This window comes from Desmodus rotundus, chromosome 12 (genome assembly GCF_022682495.2).
Source record: "Desmodus rotundus isolate HL8 chromosome 12, HLdesRot8A.1, whole genome shotgun sequence".
NCBI classification, from domain to species: Eukaryota; Metazoa; Chordata; class Mammalia; order Chiroptera; family Phyllostomidae; genus Desmodus; species Desmodus rotundus.
In genome coordinates, this window is record NC_071398.1 from 74,779,319 (window position 1) to 74,796,081 (window position 16,763).

The following is a 16,763-nucleotide window of genomic DNA, read 5'->3' on the forward strand; positions in this document are numbered from 1 at the left end:
CGTACAATTGTACATACTACACAGCAACCCTCCATGATCTTAGACCACTTCACTTAATCCTGAGCATTATTATTGTTGTGGTTAACTCTTACTCTCTCACTCTACATCTACTTTCTATACTTTAATCTCACTATATCTCATCATCTAACCTTGCACAAGTGCTGTTTTCTGGATTCAGCTCACAACCAACATCCCCTCTAACAAGAGACTTATCTCTCTTTCACCTTTTATAAAAAGTGGCTAATTGGGTGAAATATCACAGTTAACACTATACTTATACAAAGAATCTCCTCTCTCTTCTTTACTTGCTGGTACTTTAAATCCCATAAAATACTCTCCTGCTGTCTTAATCCATTTTGCCTATCCCCTGCTACTGATCACATACAAGAATAGGTGGGACAGCTACATGCAAAAAAATGAAACTCGATCACCAACTTATGCCATACACAAAAATAAACTCAAGATGGATAAAAGACTTCAATATAAGTCATAACACCATAAAAAGTCCTAGAGGAAAACATTGGCAGGAAAATCTCAGACACTCCACACAGCAACATCCTCACAGACATGTCCCCTAAACCAAGAGACATAAAGGAAAGAATAAACAAATGGGACCTCATCAAAATAAAAAGCTTCTGCATGGCTAAAGAAAACAGCACTAAAATACAAAGAGAACCAACAGTGTGAGAAAACATATTTGCCAATGATACCTCAGTTAAGGGCCTGATCTCCGAAATATATAAAGATCTCACATGACTCCACTCCAGGAAGACAAACAACCCAATTAAAAAATGGGCAAAGGACTTGAATAGACACTTCTCCAGGGAAGACATACAGAGGGCCCAGAGACATCTGAAAAGATGCTCGGCATCACTAGCCATCAGAGAGATGCAAATTAAAGCCACAGAGAGGTACCATCTCACACCAGTCAGAGTGGCCAACAGAAACAAATCAAAGGTTGGAGAAGATGTGGAGAAAAGGGAACCCTAGTGCACTGTTGGTGGAAATGCAGACTGGTGAGGCCACTGTGGAAAACAGTATGGAATTTCCGCAGAAAACTAAAAATGGAGCTGCCCTTTGACCCAGCAATTCCGCTGCTGGGATTATACCCTAAGAACCCTGAAACACCAATCCAAAAGAACCTATGCACCCCAATGTTCATAGCAGCACAATTTACAATAGCCAAGTACTGAAAGCAACCTAAGTGCCCATCAGCAAACGAGTGGATCCAAAAACTATGGTCCATTTACACAATGGAATTCTACACAGCAGATAGAAAGAAGGAGCTTATACCCTTTGCAATGGCATGGATGGATCTGGAGAGCATTATGCTAAGTGAAATAAGCCAGGCAGTGAGGGACAAATACCATATGATTGCACCTTTAACTGGAACATAATCAACAGAAGAAAAAAGCAAACAAAATATAACCACAGACATTGAAGTTAAGAACAGTCTAACAATGGGCAGGGGGGAGTGGAGAGGGGACAGTGAGGAGAGGGGATTACAGGAACTACTATAAAGGACACATGGACAAAATCAAGAGCAAGGGTGGAGGTGGGGGAGGGAGGGGGTTCAGCTTGGGTGGGGTGGAGGGATCGGGAGAAAAGGCACACAACTGTTATTGAATAACAATAAAATATTAAAATTAAAAAAAAAGAATAGGTGGGAACTGCGAACATCAGTATACCTGCTGGAGGAGAAAAAAACCCAATAAAGGAACCATCAACAGGTACAAATCCAAGTACAACAAGAGAGCCCACACAAACAGAAGAAAGGGCAAACCTAGAGCATCCAGTAAAGGAGATCAGAGACCACACCACTGAACCTCATAGAATTCCTACCATACAAGTTCACCATACAAAGACAGCTAACAAAGCAAAACATCAGGAAGCACAGAAACAAACAAAAAGAGTCCACTAAAATGGGGAGACAAAAAAAAGAATGTGCAATCAAAGGAATGGAAGACTCCCCAGTAAAAGAGCTAAATGAGATGGAGGTAACCAAACTATCTGATATAGAATTCAAATTAATGGTTTAAAGATGCTCAAGGAGCTCACACACAAATACAAGGAACTGAGTGAAAACTACATCAGCATAGAAAAAAGAAATAGAAACTATAAACAAAATCCAGGAAGAAATGAACAATAAAATCTCAGAAATAGAAGACACATTAGAAGGAATTACAAACTGGCTGGCTGAAGGAGAGGATTGAATCAGTGAGTTGGAAGACAAGGTAGAAAAAAAGCCCCAGAATGAGCAAGACAAAGAAAAGAGATTCAGAAAGAATGAACAGGTGGTAAGGGAGCTCCAAGACAACATGAAACATAACAATATCTGTATAATAGGAATACCAGAAGGAGAAGAAGAGCAAGGGATAGAAAACCTGTTTGAAGAAGTAATAATGGAAAACTTCCCTAATTTGATGAGAGAAAAAGTCACACAAATTCGGAAAACACAGAGAGTCCCAATCAAGAGGACCCCAAAGAGGCCCACTTCAAGATACATCATAATTAAAATGGCAAAATTCCAAGACAAAGAGAGGATCTTAAAAGCAGCAAGGGAGAAAAAGGAAGTAACATACAAGGGAGCCCTGATGAGGCTAGCAGCTGACTTGTCAATGGAAACACTCCAAACCAGAAGAGAATGGCAAGAAATATGCCAAATAATGAAAGCCAGAGGCCTACAACCAAGATTACTCTACCCAGCAAGGCTCTTAATTAGAATGGAAGGCAAAATAAGGAGCTTCCCAGACAAAAGAAGTCTAAAGAATACACCTCCACCAAACCAGCACTGTAAGAGGTGCTAAAAGGACTGCTTTAAGAAAAGAAAGGAAAAGAGTGAGAGAGAGAAGAACACAGGTATGAAAAAATGACAATGAATAAATACCTATCAATAATAACCTTAAATGTAAATGCATTAAATGCCCCAATCAAAAGATATAGAGTAGCCCAATGGATAAGAAAGCATGACCCACACATGTGTTGCCTACAAGAGACCTACCTCAGAACAAAAGACCTACACAGACTGAAAGTGAAGGCCTGGAAACAAATATTCCAAGCAAATGGACAGGAAAAAAAAAAAAAAGAGCAAGGGTAGCTAAAATACACTGCAAAAAAAGAACCACAAAAAGAGGCCCAGAAGGACAGTCCATAAGGGCTGGAAACAAATATTCCAAGCAAATGGACAGGAAAAAAAAAAAAAGCAAGCATAGACAAAATAGACTGCAAAGAAAGAACCATAAAAAGAGGCCCAGAAGGACAGTTCAAAATACTCAAGGGAAGAATCCATCGACAAGACATAAACATTGTAAATATATATGCACCCAACATACAAGCACCCAAATACATAAAGAAAATCTTGGAGGACTTCAAAAAAGATATTGAGATCAACACAACTATAGTAGGTGATATCAACACCCCACTGTCAAAAATGGATAGAACTTCCAAACAAAATATCAACAAGGATATTGAGTCATTGAGCAATGTCCTAGATGAAATGAACTTAACTGATATCTACAGAGCCTTTCACCTCAAAGAAGCAAAATACACATTCTTTTCAAATGCACATGGAACATTTGCAAATACACCACATGATAGGTCACAAAACAAGCCTCAACAAATTCAAGAAAATTGAAATCATAACAAGCATTTTCTCTCAGCACAAGGGACTGAAACTAGAAACCAACATCAAGGAAAAATTTCAAAAACAAACTCATGGAGATTGAATAGCATGTTATTAAACAATGACTGGATCAAGAAAGAGATTAAGGAAGAAAACAAAAAGTTCCTGGAAATAAGTGAAAATGAACTCACAACAATCCAAAATTTATGCGACACAGCAAAGGCATTCCTGAGAGGGAAGTTTATAGCTATACTGGCCTTTGTAAAAAAAAATAATAATAATAATAAGTATTTTAAATAAACAACGTAACCCTACACCTGCAAGAACTTGAAGAACAACAACAAAGACAGCCCAGAGCAAGTAGAAGGAAGGAAATAACCAGGATCAGAGCAGAATAACAGACATAGAGACTAAAAGCACAATTCTAAGGATCAATGAATCCAGGAGCTGGTTCTTTGAAAACTTAAACAAAATTGACAAGCCTTTAAGCAGACTCATCAAGAAAAACAGAGAGAGGACCCAAATAAACACAATTAAAAATGAAAGAGGAGAGACAACTGACACCACATAAACACAAAGGATTGTAACAAATTACTACAAAGAACTATATGCCAAGTAATGTGAAAACCTAAGTAAAATAGACAAATTTCTAGAAAAATATAGCCTTCCAAAACTGAATCAAAAAGAAGCAGAAAGCCTGAATAGACAAATAACAGCTGATGAAATTGAAGTAATCAAAAAACTACCAACAAACAAAAGCCCTGGACCAGACGGTTTCACAGGAGAATTCTACAAAATATTTAAGGAAGAGCTAACCCCTGTTCTTCACAGACTATTCCCAAAAATCCAAGAAGAGGGAAGACTCCCAAACTCTTTTGATGAGACCAGCATCATCCTAATCCCCAAACCAGATAAAGACACAAGAAAGAAAGAAAACTACAGGCTAATATCGCGGATGACTATAGATTCTAAAATCCTCAACAAAATATTGGCAAACAGCATCCAGCAATGCATTAAAAAGATCATATACCATGACCAGGCAGGATTCATCCCAGGGATGCAAGGATGGTACGATATTCACAAATCAATAAGTGTAATACATCACATAAACAAAAGCAAAGATAAAAATCACATGAGCATATCAATAGATGGGAAAAGGCATATGATAAGGTACTGCACCCATTTATGATAAAAACACTCAGCAAAGTGGGAATAGAGGGAGTATTCCTCAACATAATAAAGGCCATATATGAGAGACTTACAGCCAACATCATACTCAATGAGAATAAACTAAAAACTTTCCCACTAAGATAAGGAACAAGACAAGGATGTCCACTTTCACCACTCTTATTCAACATAGTATTGGAAGTCCTAGCCGCAGCAATCAGACAAGAAAAAGAAATAAAAGGCATCCAAATTGGATAGGAGGTAGTAAAACTGTCATTGTTTGCAGATGACATGACAGTATACACAGAAAACCCTACAGATCCACCAAAAAACTACTCGATCTAATAAGTGAATTTGCACTCAGTGGGATACAAAGTCAGTATACAGAAATCAAAGGCATTTTTGTACACCAGCAATGAAACGCCAGAAACAGAAATCAGGAAGAAAAACCCATTGGCTATAGCAAGAAGAAAAATAAAATACCTTGGAATAAACCTAACCAAGGAGGGAAAAGACCTGTACTCAGAAAACTACACAACACTGAAGAAAGAAATTAAGGAAGACACAGACCAGACTTCTGGCCAAGATGGTGGTGCAGGTAGACACACTGTACCTCCTTGCACAACCAAAAGGACAACAACAAATTTAAAAAGAAAAAACAACCAGAACTGACAGAAAATTGAACTGTATGAAAGTCTGACAACCAAGGAGTTAACGAAGAAACATTCATCCAGACCAGTAGGAAGGGTGGAGACAGGCAGCCAGGCAGAGAGGACTTGTGGCAAGGTGGTGGAAGATTGGGAACTGGGCAGTCCCACATTTGCATGTAGATAAGCCAGGAGGAACAGCTGGAGAGTGAGACAGACTGTGCAACCTAGGGTTCCAGCATGGGGAAATAAAGCCTCAAAAACCTGTGACTGAAAAAACCTGTGAGCGTTGAGGTGGTGGGAGAAACTCCCAGCCTCACAGGAGAGTTTGTTGGAGAGACCACAGAGTACTAGAACATACACAAACCCACCCACTTGGGAATCTGCAACAGAAAGGCCCAATTTGTTTGTGGGTAGTGGGGGGAAGTGAATGAAAGCTGGTGGAGAGCTGAGAAAGTGGCATTGTTCCCTCTTGGACCCCTCCCCTACATACAATGCCACAACACATAGATGTGGGTTGCCCTGCCCCAGTGAACACCTAAGGCTCCACCCCTTGCTATATAACAGGCACACAAGACAAAAAAAAAAAAAAAAGGCCCAAATGAAAGAACAGATCAAAGCACCAGAAAATACAACAAAGCAATGAAGACATTGCCAACCTATCACATGCACAGTTCAAAACACTTGTAATCAGGATGCTCATAGAATTGGTTGAGTATGGTCACAAAATAGAAGAAAAAATTAAGGTGATGAAAAGTGAAATAAAGCAAAATGTACAGGGAACCACAGTGATGGGAAGGAAACTGGGACTCAAATCAACAGTTTGGAGCAGAAGGAATATATAAACAGTAGACCAGAACAAAATGAAGAAACAAGAATTTTTTAAAATTGAGAAGTTTAGGAACTTCTAGGACAACTTTAAACACTCCAACAGCCAAATCATAAGGGTTCCAGAAGGAGAAGAGGAAGAGCAAGACATTGAAAACTTATTTGAACAAATAATGAAGGAGAACACCTCCAATCTAGCAAAGGAAATAGACTTTCAGGTAGTCCAGGAAGCTCAGAGAGTCCCAAAAAAGTTGGACCCAAGGAAGTACACACCAAGGCACATCATAATTACATTAGCCAAGATTAAACAGAAGGAGAGACTCTTAAAAACATCAAGAGAAAAGGAAACAGTTACCTACAAGGGAGTTCCCATTAGACTATCAGCTGATTTCTCAAAAGAAACCTTGGAGGGAAGAAGGGGCTGGAAAGAAGTATTCCAAGTCATGAAAGGCAAGGACCTACATCCAAAATTACTCTATCCAACGAAACCATCATGTAGAATGGAAGGGCAGATAAAGTGCTTCCCAGATAAGGTCAAGATAAAGGAGTTCATCATCACCAAGCCCTTATTATAGGAAATGTTAAAGGGACTTATCTAAGAAAAAGAAGATCAGAACTATGATCAGTAAAATGACAAGAAACACAGCTATCAACAAGTGAACCTAAAAAAATACAAAAACAAAAACAAACTAAGAAAACAAGGGGAACAGGAACAAAATCACAGAAATGGAGATCACGTGGAGGATTTTCAGTGGGGGAGTGAGAGGGGACAGGGGGGAAAGATACAGGGAATAAGTAGAAAATGGTAGGTAGAAAATACACTGGGGGAGGTTAAGAACAGTATAGGAAATGTAGAAGTAAAAGAACTTATATGTATGACCCATGGACATGCACTAAAGGGTAGGAATACAGTGGGGAGGCAGTGTGCAGAGTGGAGGGAAATAAAGGTCAGAAAATAGGGCAACTGTAATAGCATAATAAATAAAACACATTTTTAATAAAGAAATTAAGGAAGACACAAGTAAATGGAAACATATACCATATTCATGGATTGGAAGAATTAACATCATCAAAGTGTTTATACTACCCAAAGAAATTTATAGATTCAACACAATCCCTACTAAAATACCAATGATATACTTCACAGATACAGAACAAATCCTTCAGAAATTTATATGGAACCATAAACGACCCTGAAAAGCTGCAGCAATTTTGAGAAAGAAGAACAAAGTACGTGAGATCACCTGTCATCAAACTATATTACAAGGCCACGGTAATCAAAACAGTTTGGTACTGGCATAAGGACAGACACATACATCAATGGAATAGAACAGACAGCTCAGAAATAAACCCAAGTCTCTATGGTCAATTAATATTCAACAAAAGGGGCAGCAGCATAAAATGGAATCAAAATATCCTCTTCAACAAATGGTCTTGGGAGATCTGGACAGCTATATGCAAAAAAAATGAAACTCAAGCACCAACTTACACCATACACAAAAATAAACTCAAGATGGGTAAAGGACTTAAATATAAGTTGTGATACCATAAAAGTCCTAAAGGAGAACATAGGCAGGAAGATCTCAGAGATTTCATGCAGCAATATTTTCACCGATATGTCCCCTAGAGCAAGGGACATAAAGGAATGAATAAACAAACGGAACTTCATCAAAATAAAAAGCTTCTGCATGACTAAAGAAAACATTAGCAAAATGAAAGGGGAAATGTATGAGAAAACATAATTGCCAATGATATCTCAGACGAGGGTTTCATCTTCAAAATATACAAAGAACTCACACAACTCCACACCAGGAAGACAAACAACCCAATTAAAAAATGGGCAAAGGACCTGAACAAACACTTCTCCAAGGAGGGCATACAGAGGGCCCAGAGAAATATGAAAGGATGCTCAGCATCGCTAGCCATCAGATAGATGCAAATTAAAACCACAATGAGATATCACTTCACACGGGTCAGAATGGCCATCATAAGCAAATCGACAAACAATAAGTGCTGATGGGGTTATGGAGAATAGAGCAGTGCTGGTAGGAATGCAAACTGGTGCAGCCTCTGTGGAAAACAGTAAGGAATTTCCTCAAGAAACTAAAAATAGAATCGCCTTTTTACCCAGCAATTCCACTGCTGGGTTTATACCCTAAAAATCCTGAAACACTAATTCAAAAGAACCTATGCACCCCAATGTTCACAGCAGCACAATTTATAATAGCCAAGTACTGGACGCAGCATAGGTGCTGATTGGTAAATGAGTGGATCAATAAACTATGGTACATTTACACAATGGAATACTACACAGCAAAAAGAAGGACAGACCTCCTTCCCTTCAGGACAACATGGGTGGAACTGGAAGGTATTAGGCTAAGTGAAGTAAGCCAAGCGGTGAAAGACAAATACCACATGATCTCACATATAAGTGGAACCTAACCAACAAAACAAACTAGCCAGAAATATTCAGCCAGAGATGTTGAAATTGACAACAAACTGACAGTTACCAGAAGGTAGGGGAGAAGGAAATAACGTAGGAAAGAAGGGAAAGGGACGTAAATGAACGTGAATGAGGGACCCATGGATGGAGCCACGGTGGGGTGGGATGGAGCCATGGTGGGGTGGGATGGAGGGTAGGAGATGGGTGTGAGTAGGGCATGGGAAAGTGGTGGTGGGAAAATGGAGACAACTGTATTCAGATATCAATTAAAAAAGGAAAAAAGAATAATTAAGGGAGCAGTGCAACATGAGAATATAACCCTTGTAAACATATGTTCACCCAACATAGTATCACCTAAATATATAACAAAAACATTGGAGGACTTAAAGAAAGAGATCAACAGCAATAGCCATCATAGAGGATTTTAATACCCCACTGTCTACAATGGGTAGATCATCCAAACAAAAAATCAACAAGGATACTGTGGTATTGGATGACGCTCTAGACCAAGTGGATTTAATTAATATTTATGGAGCATTTCACCACAAAGAAGCCAAATATACATTTTTTCAAATTCCTATGGATCATTTTCAAAGATAAATGACATGATAGGACACAAAACAAGACTCAACAAAGTCAAGAAAACTGAAATCATATCAGGCATCTTCTCAGATCACATTGGCTTGAAGCTAGGAAAAAACTGAAAAAAATTCAATTACATGCAGACTTAAAAACATGTTATTAAATAATGAATGAGTTAACAATGAGATCAAGGAAGAAATCCAAGAGTATCTGGAAACAAATGAAAATGAATACACAACAACCCCAAACCTATGGGACACACAGTGAAGAACTCCTGAGAGGGAAGTTCATAGGAATACATGCCTACCTAAAGAAGAAATAAAAATCTCAAATAAACAACCTAATCCTACATGTAAAATAAGTAGAGGAACTAAAACAAACAAACAAAGCCCAGAGCAAGTAGAAGGAAGTAAGTAATCAGGATCAGAGCAGAATTAAATGACACAAAGGCTAAAAAAGCAATTAAAAGGATCAATGAATCCAGAGCTGGTTCTTGGAAAAGATAAAGAAAATTGACATACCTTTAACCAGAATCATCAAGAAAAAAAAAATAAGAAGACCCAACTAAATAAAATCAGAAATGAAAGAGGAGAAATTAAAACCAATACCACAGAAATAAAAAATATTTTTTATTTCTTCTTTTTAAAATTTTTATTTATTTGTTCATAGTAAAAAATTACTATGAACAACTATATGCCAAGAAAATGGACAATCTGGGTGAAATGGATAAATTTCTAGAAACATAAACTTCCAAAACTGAATAAAGAAGAAGCAGAAAGTCTGAATAGACTGGTAACAACTAGTGAAATTGAAGCAGTAATCAAAAAAACTCTCAGCACACAAATGCCCTGGACCGGGTGGCTACACAGGTGAATTTTACCATTCAAAGATAAACTAACTCCTATCATTCTTAAACTATTCCAAAAATTCAAGAAGAAGGAAGACTCCCAAATTCTTTTTATTATCCTGATCATCCTTTTTATTACACCACTATTATCCTAATTCCAAAATTAGGTAAAGACACAACAAAGAAAGAAAATTACAGCCAATATCTCTGATGAGCACAGATGCTAAAATCTTCAACGAAGTATTGGCAATCTGGATCTAGCAATATATATTTAAAAGATCATATAACATGGTCAAGTGGGAAATATCCCAGGGATGCAAGGGTGATAAAAAAATTCACAAATCAATAAACACAATACACCACATAAACAAAATGAAAGAAAAAAAATCACATGATCATATCAATAGATGCAGAGAAAGCATTCAATAAAACCCAGCACCCATTTATGATAAAAACACTCAGTAAAGTGGGAATAGAGGGAGCATACCCTTATTTAATAAAGACCATATATGAGAAACCTATTGCCAACATCATAATCAATGAGCAAACACTAAAAGCTTTTCCCATAAGATTGGGAACAAGACAAGTGTGTCTGCTTTCATCACTCTTATTCAACATAGTACTGGAAAGTCCCAGCCACAAAATCAGACAAGAAAAAGAAATAAAAGGCATCTAAATTAAACAACAACAACAACAAAGAAATAAAACTGTCATTATTGCAGATGGCATGATAATGTACACAGAAAACCCTATAGTCTCCACCAAAAAACTATTTGATCTAATAAGTGAATTTGGCAAAATAATATGATACAAAGTCACTATTCAGAAACCAGTGGCTATAAGGGGATTAACTGGTAACAAAAAGAAATACAATAAAGATAAAAAATTGATGGCATTTTTGTACACCAACAATGAGCTATCAGAAAGAGAAACCAAGAAAAAAACTCCTGTTTATTAGAGCAACAAAAATAAATAAATAAAGTACCTAGGGCTAAATTTAACCAAGACAATAAAAGACCTATACTCAGAAAACTATAGAACACAGTGGGGTGGGAAGGGGGGGGTGGAGTGAGAATGGAGACAACTGTAGTTGAGCAACAATTTTTAACAAAATCAACAAAAGAAAAAAGCAAACAAAATATAACCAGAGACATTGAAATTAAAAACAATCTAACAATAGCCAGAGGGGAGTGGGGAGGAGATAGTGGGGAGAGGGGTCTACAGGAGCTACTATAAAGGACACAAGGACAAAATCAAGGGGGAGGGTAGAGGTGGGGGAGGGAGGTGGGATTGGCTGGGGTGGGGTGGAGGGATGGGGAGAAAAATGCAGACAATTGTAACTGAATAACAATAAAAAATTTTTTAATAAAATAAAATAAAATGTCAAAAAAAGAGAAAACTATAGAACACTGAAGAAAGAAATTGAAGAAGATACAAATAAATGGAAGCATACACTGTGTTCATGGATTGGATGAATTAAGATCATTAAAATGTCCATACTACCCAAAGCAATCTATAGAGTCAATGCAATTCCTATTAAAATACCTATGGTGTATTTCACAGATCTAGAAAAGATATTTCAAAAATTTATATGGAATCAAAGGAGACCCTGAATAGCCTCAGCAATGTTGAGAAAAAAGAACAAAGTTGGAGGGATCACAATACCTGAACTCTACTACAAGGCCATTATAATCAAAAGAGTCTGGTACTGGGATAAGAACAGACATAGATCAATGGAACAGAATGGAGATCTCAGAAATAAACCCATGTCTCTACAGTCAATTAATATTTGACAAAATGTGCATGAGCATACAATAGAATAAAGATAGTCTCTTCAATAAATGGCGTTGGGAGAACTGGACTGGTATATGTGCAAAGAAAAATGAAACTAGACCACCAACATACACCATACATCAGAATAAACTCAAAATGGATAAAAGACTTAAATATAAGTCATGATACCATAAAAGTCCTAGCGGAAAACATAGGGTATAAAATTTCAGATATTCCTTGTAGCAATATTTTTGCCGATAAGTCTCCTAGGGGAAGGAAAATAAAGGAAAAATATAAACAAATGTGACTTCCTCGAATTAAAAAGCTCCTGGACAGCTAAAGAAAACATCAGTAAAATGAAAAGGGAAACAGCCATATAGGAAAATATATTTGCCAATGATACCTCAGACAAGGGTTTGATCTCTGAAATACATTAAGAACTCACAAGACTCCACACCAAGAAGACAAACAATACAATTATAAAACAGGCAAAGGACCTGAATAGACACTTCTCCAAGGAGGACATACAGATGGCCCATAAACATATGAAAAAATGCCCAACATCATTAGCCATCAGAGAGATGCAAAGTAAAACCACAATGAGATATCACCTCATACCTGTCATAATGGCTGTCATGAGTATATCAACAAACAACAGATAATGGTGAGGATGTGGAGAAAAGGGAACCCTAGAGCACTGTTGGTGGGAATGCAGACTGGTGTAGTCACTGTGGAAAACAGTATGGAATTTCCTCAAAAAATTAAAAATGGAATTGCCTTTTGACCCAGCAGTTCCACTGCTGGTAATATACCCTAAGAATCCTGAAACACAAATTCAAAAGAACTTATGCACCCCTATGTTCATAGCAGCTGTATTTACAATAGCCCAGTTCTAAAAATAGCCTAAGTGCCCATCGGTAGATGAATGAATTAAAAAACCATGGTACATTTATACAATGGAATACTACAGAACAGAAATAAAGAAGGAATTCCTACCTTTCGCTACAGCATGGTTGGAACTAGAGACAAATACCATATGATCTCACCTATAAGAGGAACCTAATGAGCAAAATAAACTAACCAGGAAAATAGAGCCAGAGACATGGGAACATGAAACAGACTAACAGCTACCAGAGCTGAGAGGGGAGAGGGAGAATGGTGGAAAGAAGGGGGAGGGATTAGAGAAAGAACAGGTATGAATGACCCATGGCATGAACAACAATGTGGTGATTGACTGTGGAAGCAGGGGTTTGTACTGGGCAGAGGAGGGCAAAGGGAGGAACAATGGGAGACATCTGTAATAATGTCAACAATAAAAAATGTTGTTTGGCTTTTGGATTCAAATATTTATAGTTATTATCACCTCTGATACCCTACATACATACAAAGCCCCTGTTATCTTCTAACAGGCAAGTGGAGGGCTTCTACTAGAGAACAGTCCTGTGTTTCACTGATCTCAATCATAATATAATTACATTAATTATATATATAATTATATAACATAATTATGTATACATAATTTAACATAATTTACATATATATAATTTTGTTACATAATTTATCCATAAATAGGATATCATTATTATATAAAACAATTCTATGATATATTTTATTAATTTAATTTAATTAATTTATTTATTTTAATATATTTATTGATTATGCTATTACAGTTGCCCCATTCCCCCCCTTCACTCCACTCCATCCTGCCCACCCCCTCCCTCCCACATCCCCCGCCTATAGTTCATGTCCATGGGTTATGCATATAAGTTCTTTGGCTTCTACATTTCCTATACTATTCTTAACCTCCCCCTGTCTATTTTCTTTTTATATATATATTTATTGATTATGCTATTACAGTTGTCCCTTTTCCACCCCTTCACTCAAATCCATCCTGCCCACCCCCTCCCTCCCACATTCCCCCCCTATAGTTCATGTCCATGGGTCATACTTATAAGTTCTTTGGCTTCTACATTTCCTACACTATTCTTACCCTCCCCCTGCCTATTTTCCACCTATCATTTATGCTATTTATTCTCTGTACCTTTCCTCCCTCTCTCCCCCTCCCAATCCCCTATTGATAACCCTCCATGTGATCTCCATTTCTGTGGTTCTGTTTCTGTTCTAGATGTTCACTTAGTTTTCTTTTGTTTTGGTTTTAGGTGTGGTTGTTTATAACTGTGAGTTTGCTGTCATTTTTACTGTTCCTATTTTTTATCTTCTTTTTCTTAGGTAAATCCCTTTAACATTTCATATAATAATGGCTTGGTGATGATGAACTCCTTTAACTTGACCTTATCTGAGAAGCACTCTATCTTCCCTTCCATTCTAAATGATAGCTTTGCTGGATACAGTAATCTTGGATGTAGGCCCTTGCCTTTCATGATGTGGAATACTTCTTGCCAGTCCCTTCTTGCCTGTAAGGTCTCTTTTGAGAAATCAGCTGACAGTCTTATGGGAAGTCCTTTGTATGTAACTGTGTCCTTTTCTCTTGCTGCTTCTAAGATTCTCTCCTTCTCTTTAATCTCGGGTAATGTAATTATGAGCATTAATTACAGTGCCTTGGTGTGTTCCTCCTTGGGTCCAGCTTCTTTGGGACTCTCTGAGCTTCCTGGACTTCCTGGAAGTCTATTTCCTTTGCCAGATGAGCGAAGTTCTCCTTCATTATTTGTTCAAATAAGTTTTCAATTTTTTGTTCTTCCTCTTCTCCTTCTGGCACCCCTGTAATTCGGATGTTGCAACATTTCAAGATTTCCTGGAGGTTCCTAAGCCTCTCCTCATTTTTCCGAATTCTTGTTTCTTCATTCTTTTCTGGTTGGATGTTTCTTTCTTCCTTCTGGTCCACACCATTGATTTGAGTCCCAGTTTCTTTCGCATCACTATTGGTTCCCTGTACATTTTCCTTTGTTTCTCTTAGCTTAGGCTTCATTTTTTCATCTACTTTTTGAACAAATTCAACCAATTCTGTGAGCGTCTTAATAACCAGTGTTTTGAACTGTGCATCCGATAGGTTGGCTATCTCTTCCTCACTTAGTTGTATTTTTTCTGGAGCTTTGAAGTGTTCTGTCATTTGGGCCTTTTTTTTTTTCTTTTTTTTGTCTTGGCGCATCTGTTACTTCAAGGGGCGGAGCCTTAGGTGTTCACTGGGGCGGGGTAACGCTGGTTGCTGAGCTGTGACGCTAAGCTGTGAGTCTCTACGTGGGGGAGAGGCTGAGAGGGAGCAATGGCGCCCGCTCCACTCTCCACCGGGTTTCAGTCACTCCCTCTGCTTCCCACAATCAAATTGGGCTCCTCTGGTGCTAGTTCCCGAGTAGGTGGGCTTGTGTACACTCTAGGCCCCTGTGGGTCTCTCCAACAACCTCTCGTGTGAGGCTGGGAGTCTCTCCTGCTGCCGCCCCAACCCCCACAGGTGTTTTCAATCAAAGGTTTGAGGCTTTATTTTCCTGTGCTGGAGCCCTGGGTTGTGCAGTCTGCTTCTCTCCCCTGCCATTCCTCCTGGTTTATCTATGCGTGAATGTGGGGCCGTGGGGTCTGCTAGCTGCAGCCTGGCCTGCCCTGTTCTGCAATCTGCCACCTCTCTGGGTCTGCCAGCTGCCGCCTTGCTGCAAGTCCTCTCCACCCCGGCTGCCCGTCTCTGCCCATTCTACTGGTGTGGATGAATGTTTCTTCTTTATCTACTTGGTTGTCAGACTTCCATACAGTTCAATTTTCTGTCAGTTCTGGTTGTTTTTTGTTTTTAACTTGTTGTTGTCCTTCTTTTGGTTGTGCAAGGAGGCACAGTTTGTTTACCTACACCTCCATCTTGGCCAGAAGCCCTTAATTTTATTTATTATATAGCATAATATAACTATAATTATATAATATCAGTTATTACCATTTATTAAGCTCCTATTACATCAACACATTCTTTGTATTCTCTATCCCCACCACCTTTTTCCTAACAATGCTAACTTACTCTTCATATCTCTCTCAGCTTGGTTGTCAATTCCTTCAGAAAGCCTTCCCCACACTTTCCTAGCCTGGTTTAGACGCCCTCCCCATTCTCCATATTTTCGGTATTGAAACATTTATTACACTATATTGGAATTGCCTGTTTAATTGTTGGTCTTTCCAAAAAGGGGAGAGATCATTTGTTTTGTTGCTCTTTATATTGCCAGTGACCAGAATAGTCCCTGACACATAGTAGGCCTTCAGTAAATATTAATTAATTAATTAATTAATTAATTAATTAATGGTAAGCATTTTACATTCCATAATAAAGAAAAATAGCATCATAATGCTTAGACTACATATACCATTGTTTCCTAAATCAGTTATCTCATACTTCCTTTTTTAAATGCAGCTATAAAAAGCAAGAATTTTCAAGTGCAACTGACTGTCTGCTAGAAGAGTGCCATTCTTGGCACAGCGTTTATGCCCTGGAAGAAGATGGCTCAGCACTGCTTATGGATCTTTCTCCTTTGCCTGCAGACCTGTGAGTTTTGACCTTTGCTCATCGGCCTCCCAGTTTCCTGGGAGTTTCCTTTTAACTTTTTGAAGTTGCCCTTAAGGAAGACATTGTAATGCCCTTTTGATGTCTTTTAACATAAACACCCTGGGACTCAAAAGGAATGCAACTGTCTGAGGAGAGACTTAAGATCCAAACCTAAATATTTCTCAGCTTTAGAAATTGAATTTCTAACTTTTGTCGGTGTCCAGTCTCCAAAGAGCTGAGAAAAACCCTTCTGCTCAGGCGAGTCAGTAATTGGCAGACCTGATCAGAAAAAGAGTAAATAATCCAAAATCTTGAATAACTTAAAAGCAATTTTTTGAAATTATAATGTGTTATATAGTTTTTGACAGAGATATGCCCTTTCC

The 16,763-nt window shown here is 38.1% G+C and overlaps 1 protein-coding gene across 1 annotated transcript in view; it reads left to right on the forward strand.

The window, feature by feature from the left end:
- The first annotated feature begins 16,251 nt into the window (after positions 1-16,251).
- CD84 (CD84 molecule) overlaps positions 16,252-16,763 on the forward strand; it is a 38,395-nt gene continuing 37,883 nt past the window's right edge. The window contains exon 1 of the mRNA XM_045182110.3: positions 16,252-16,380. Within this exon, the coding sequence (XP_045038045.2) occupies positions 16,320-16,380 (61 nt within the window). The 5' untranslated portion in view covers positions 16,252-16,319. The remainder of the gene's footprint in view (positions 16,381-16,763) is intronic.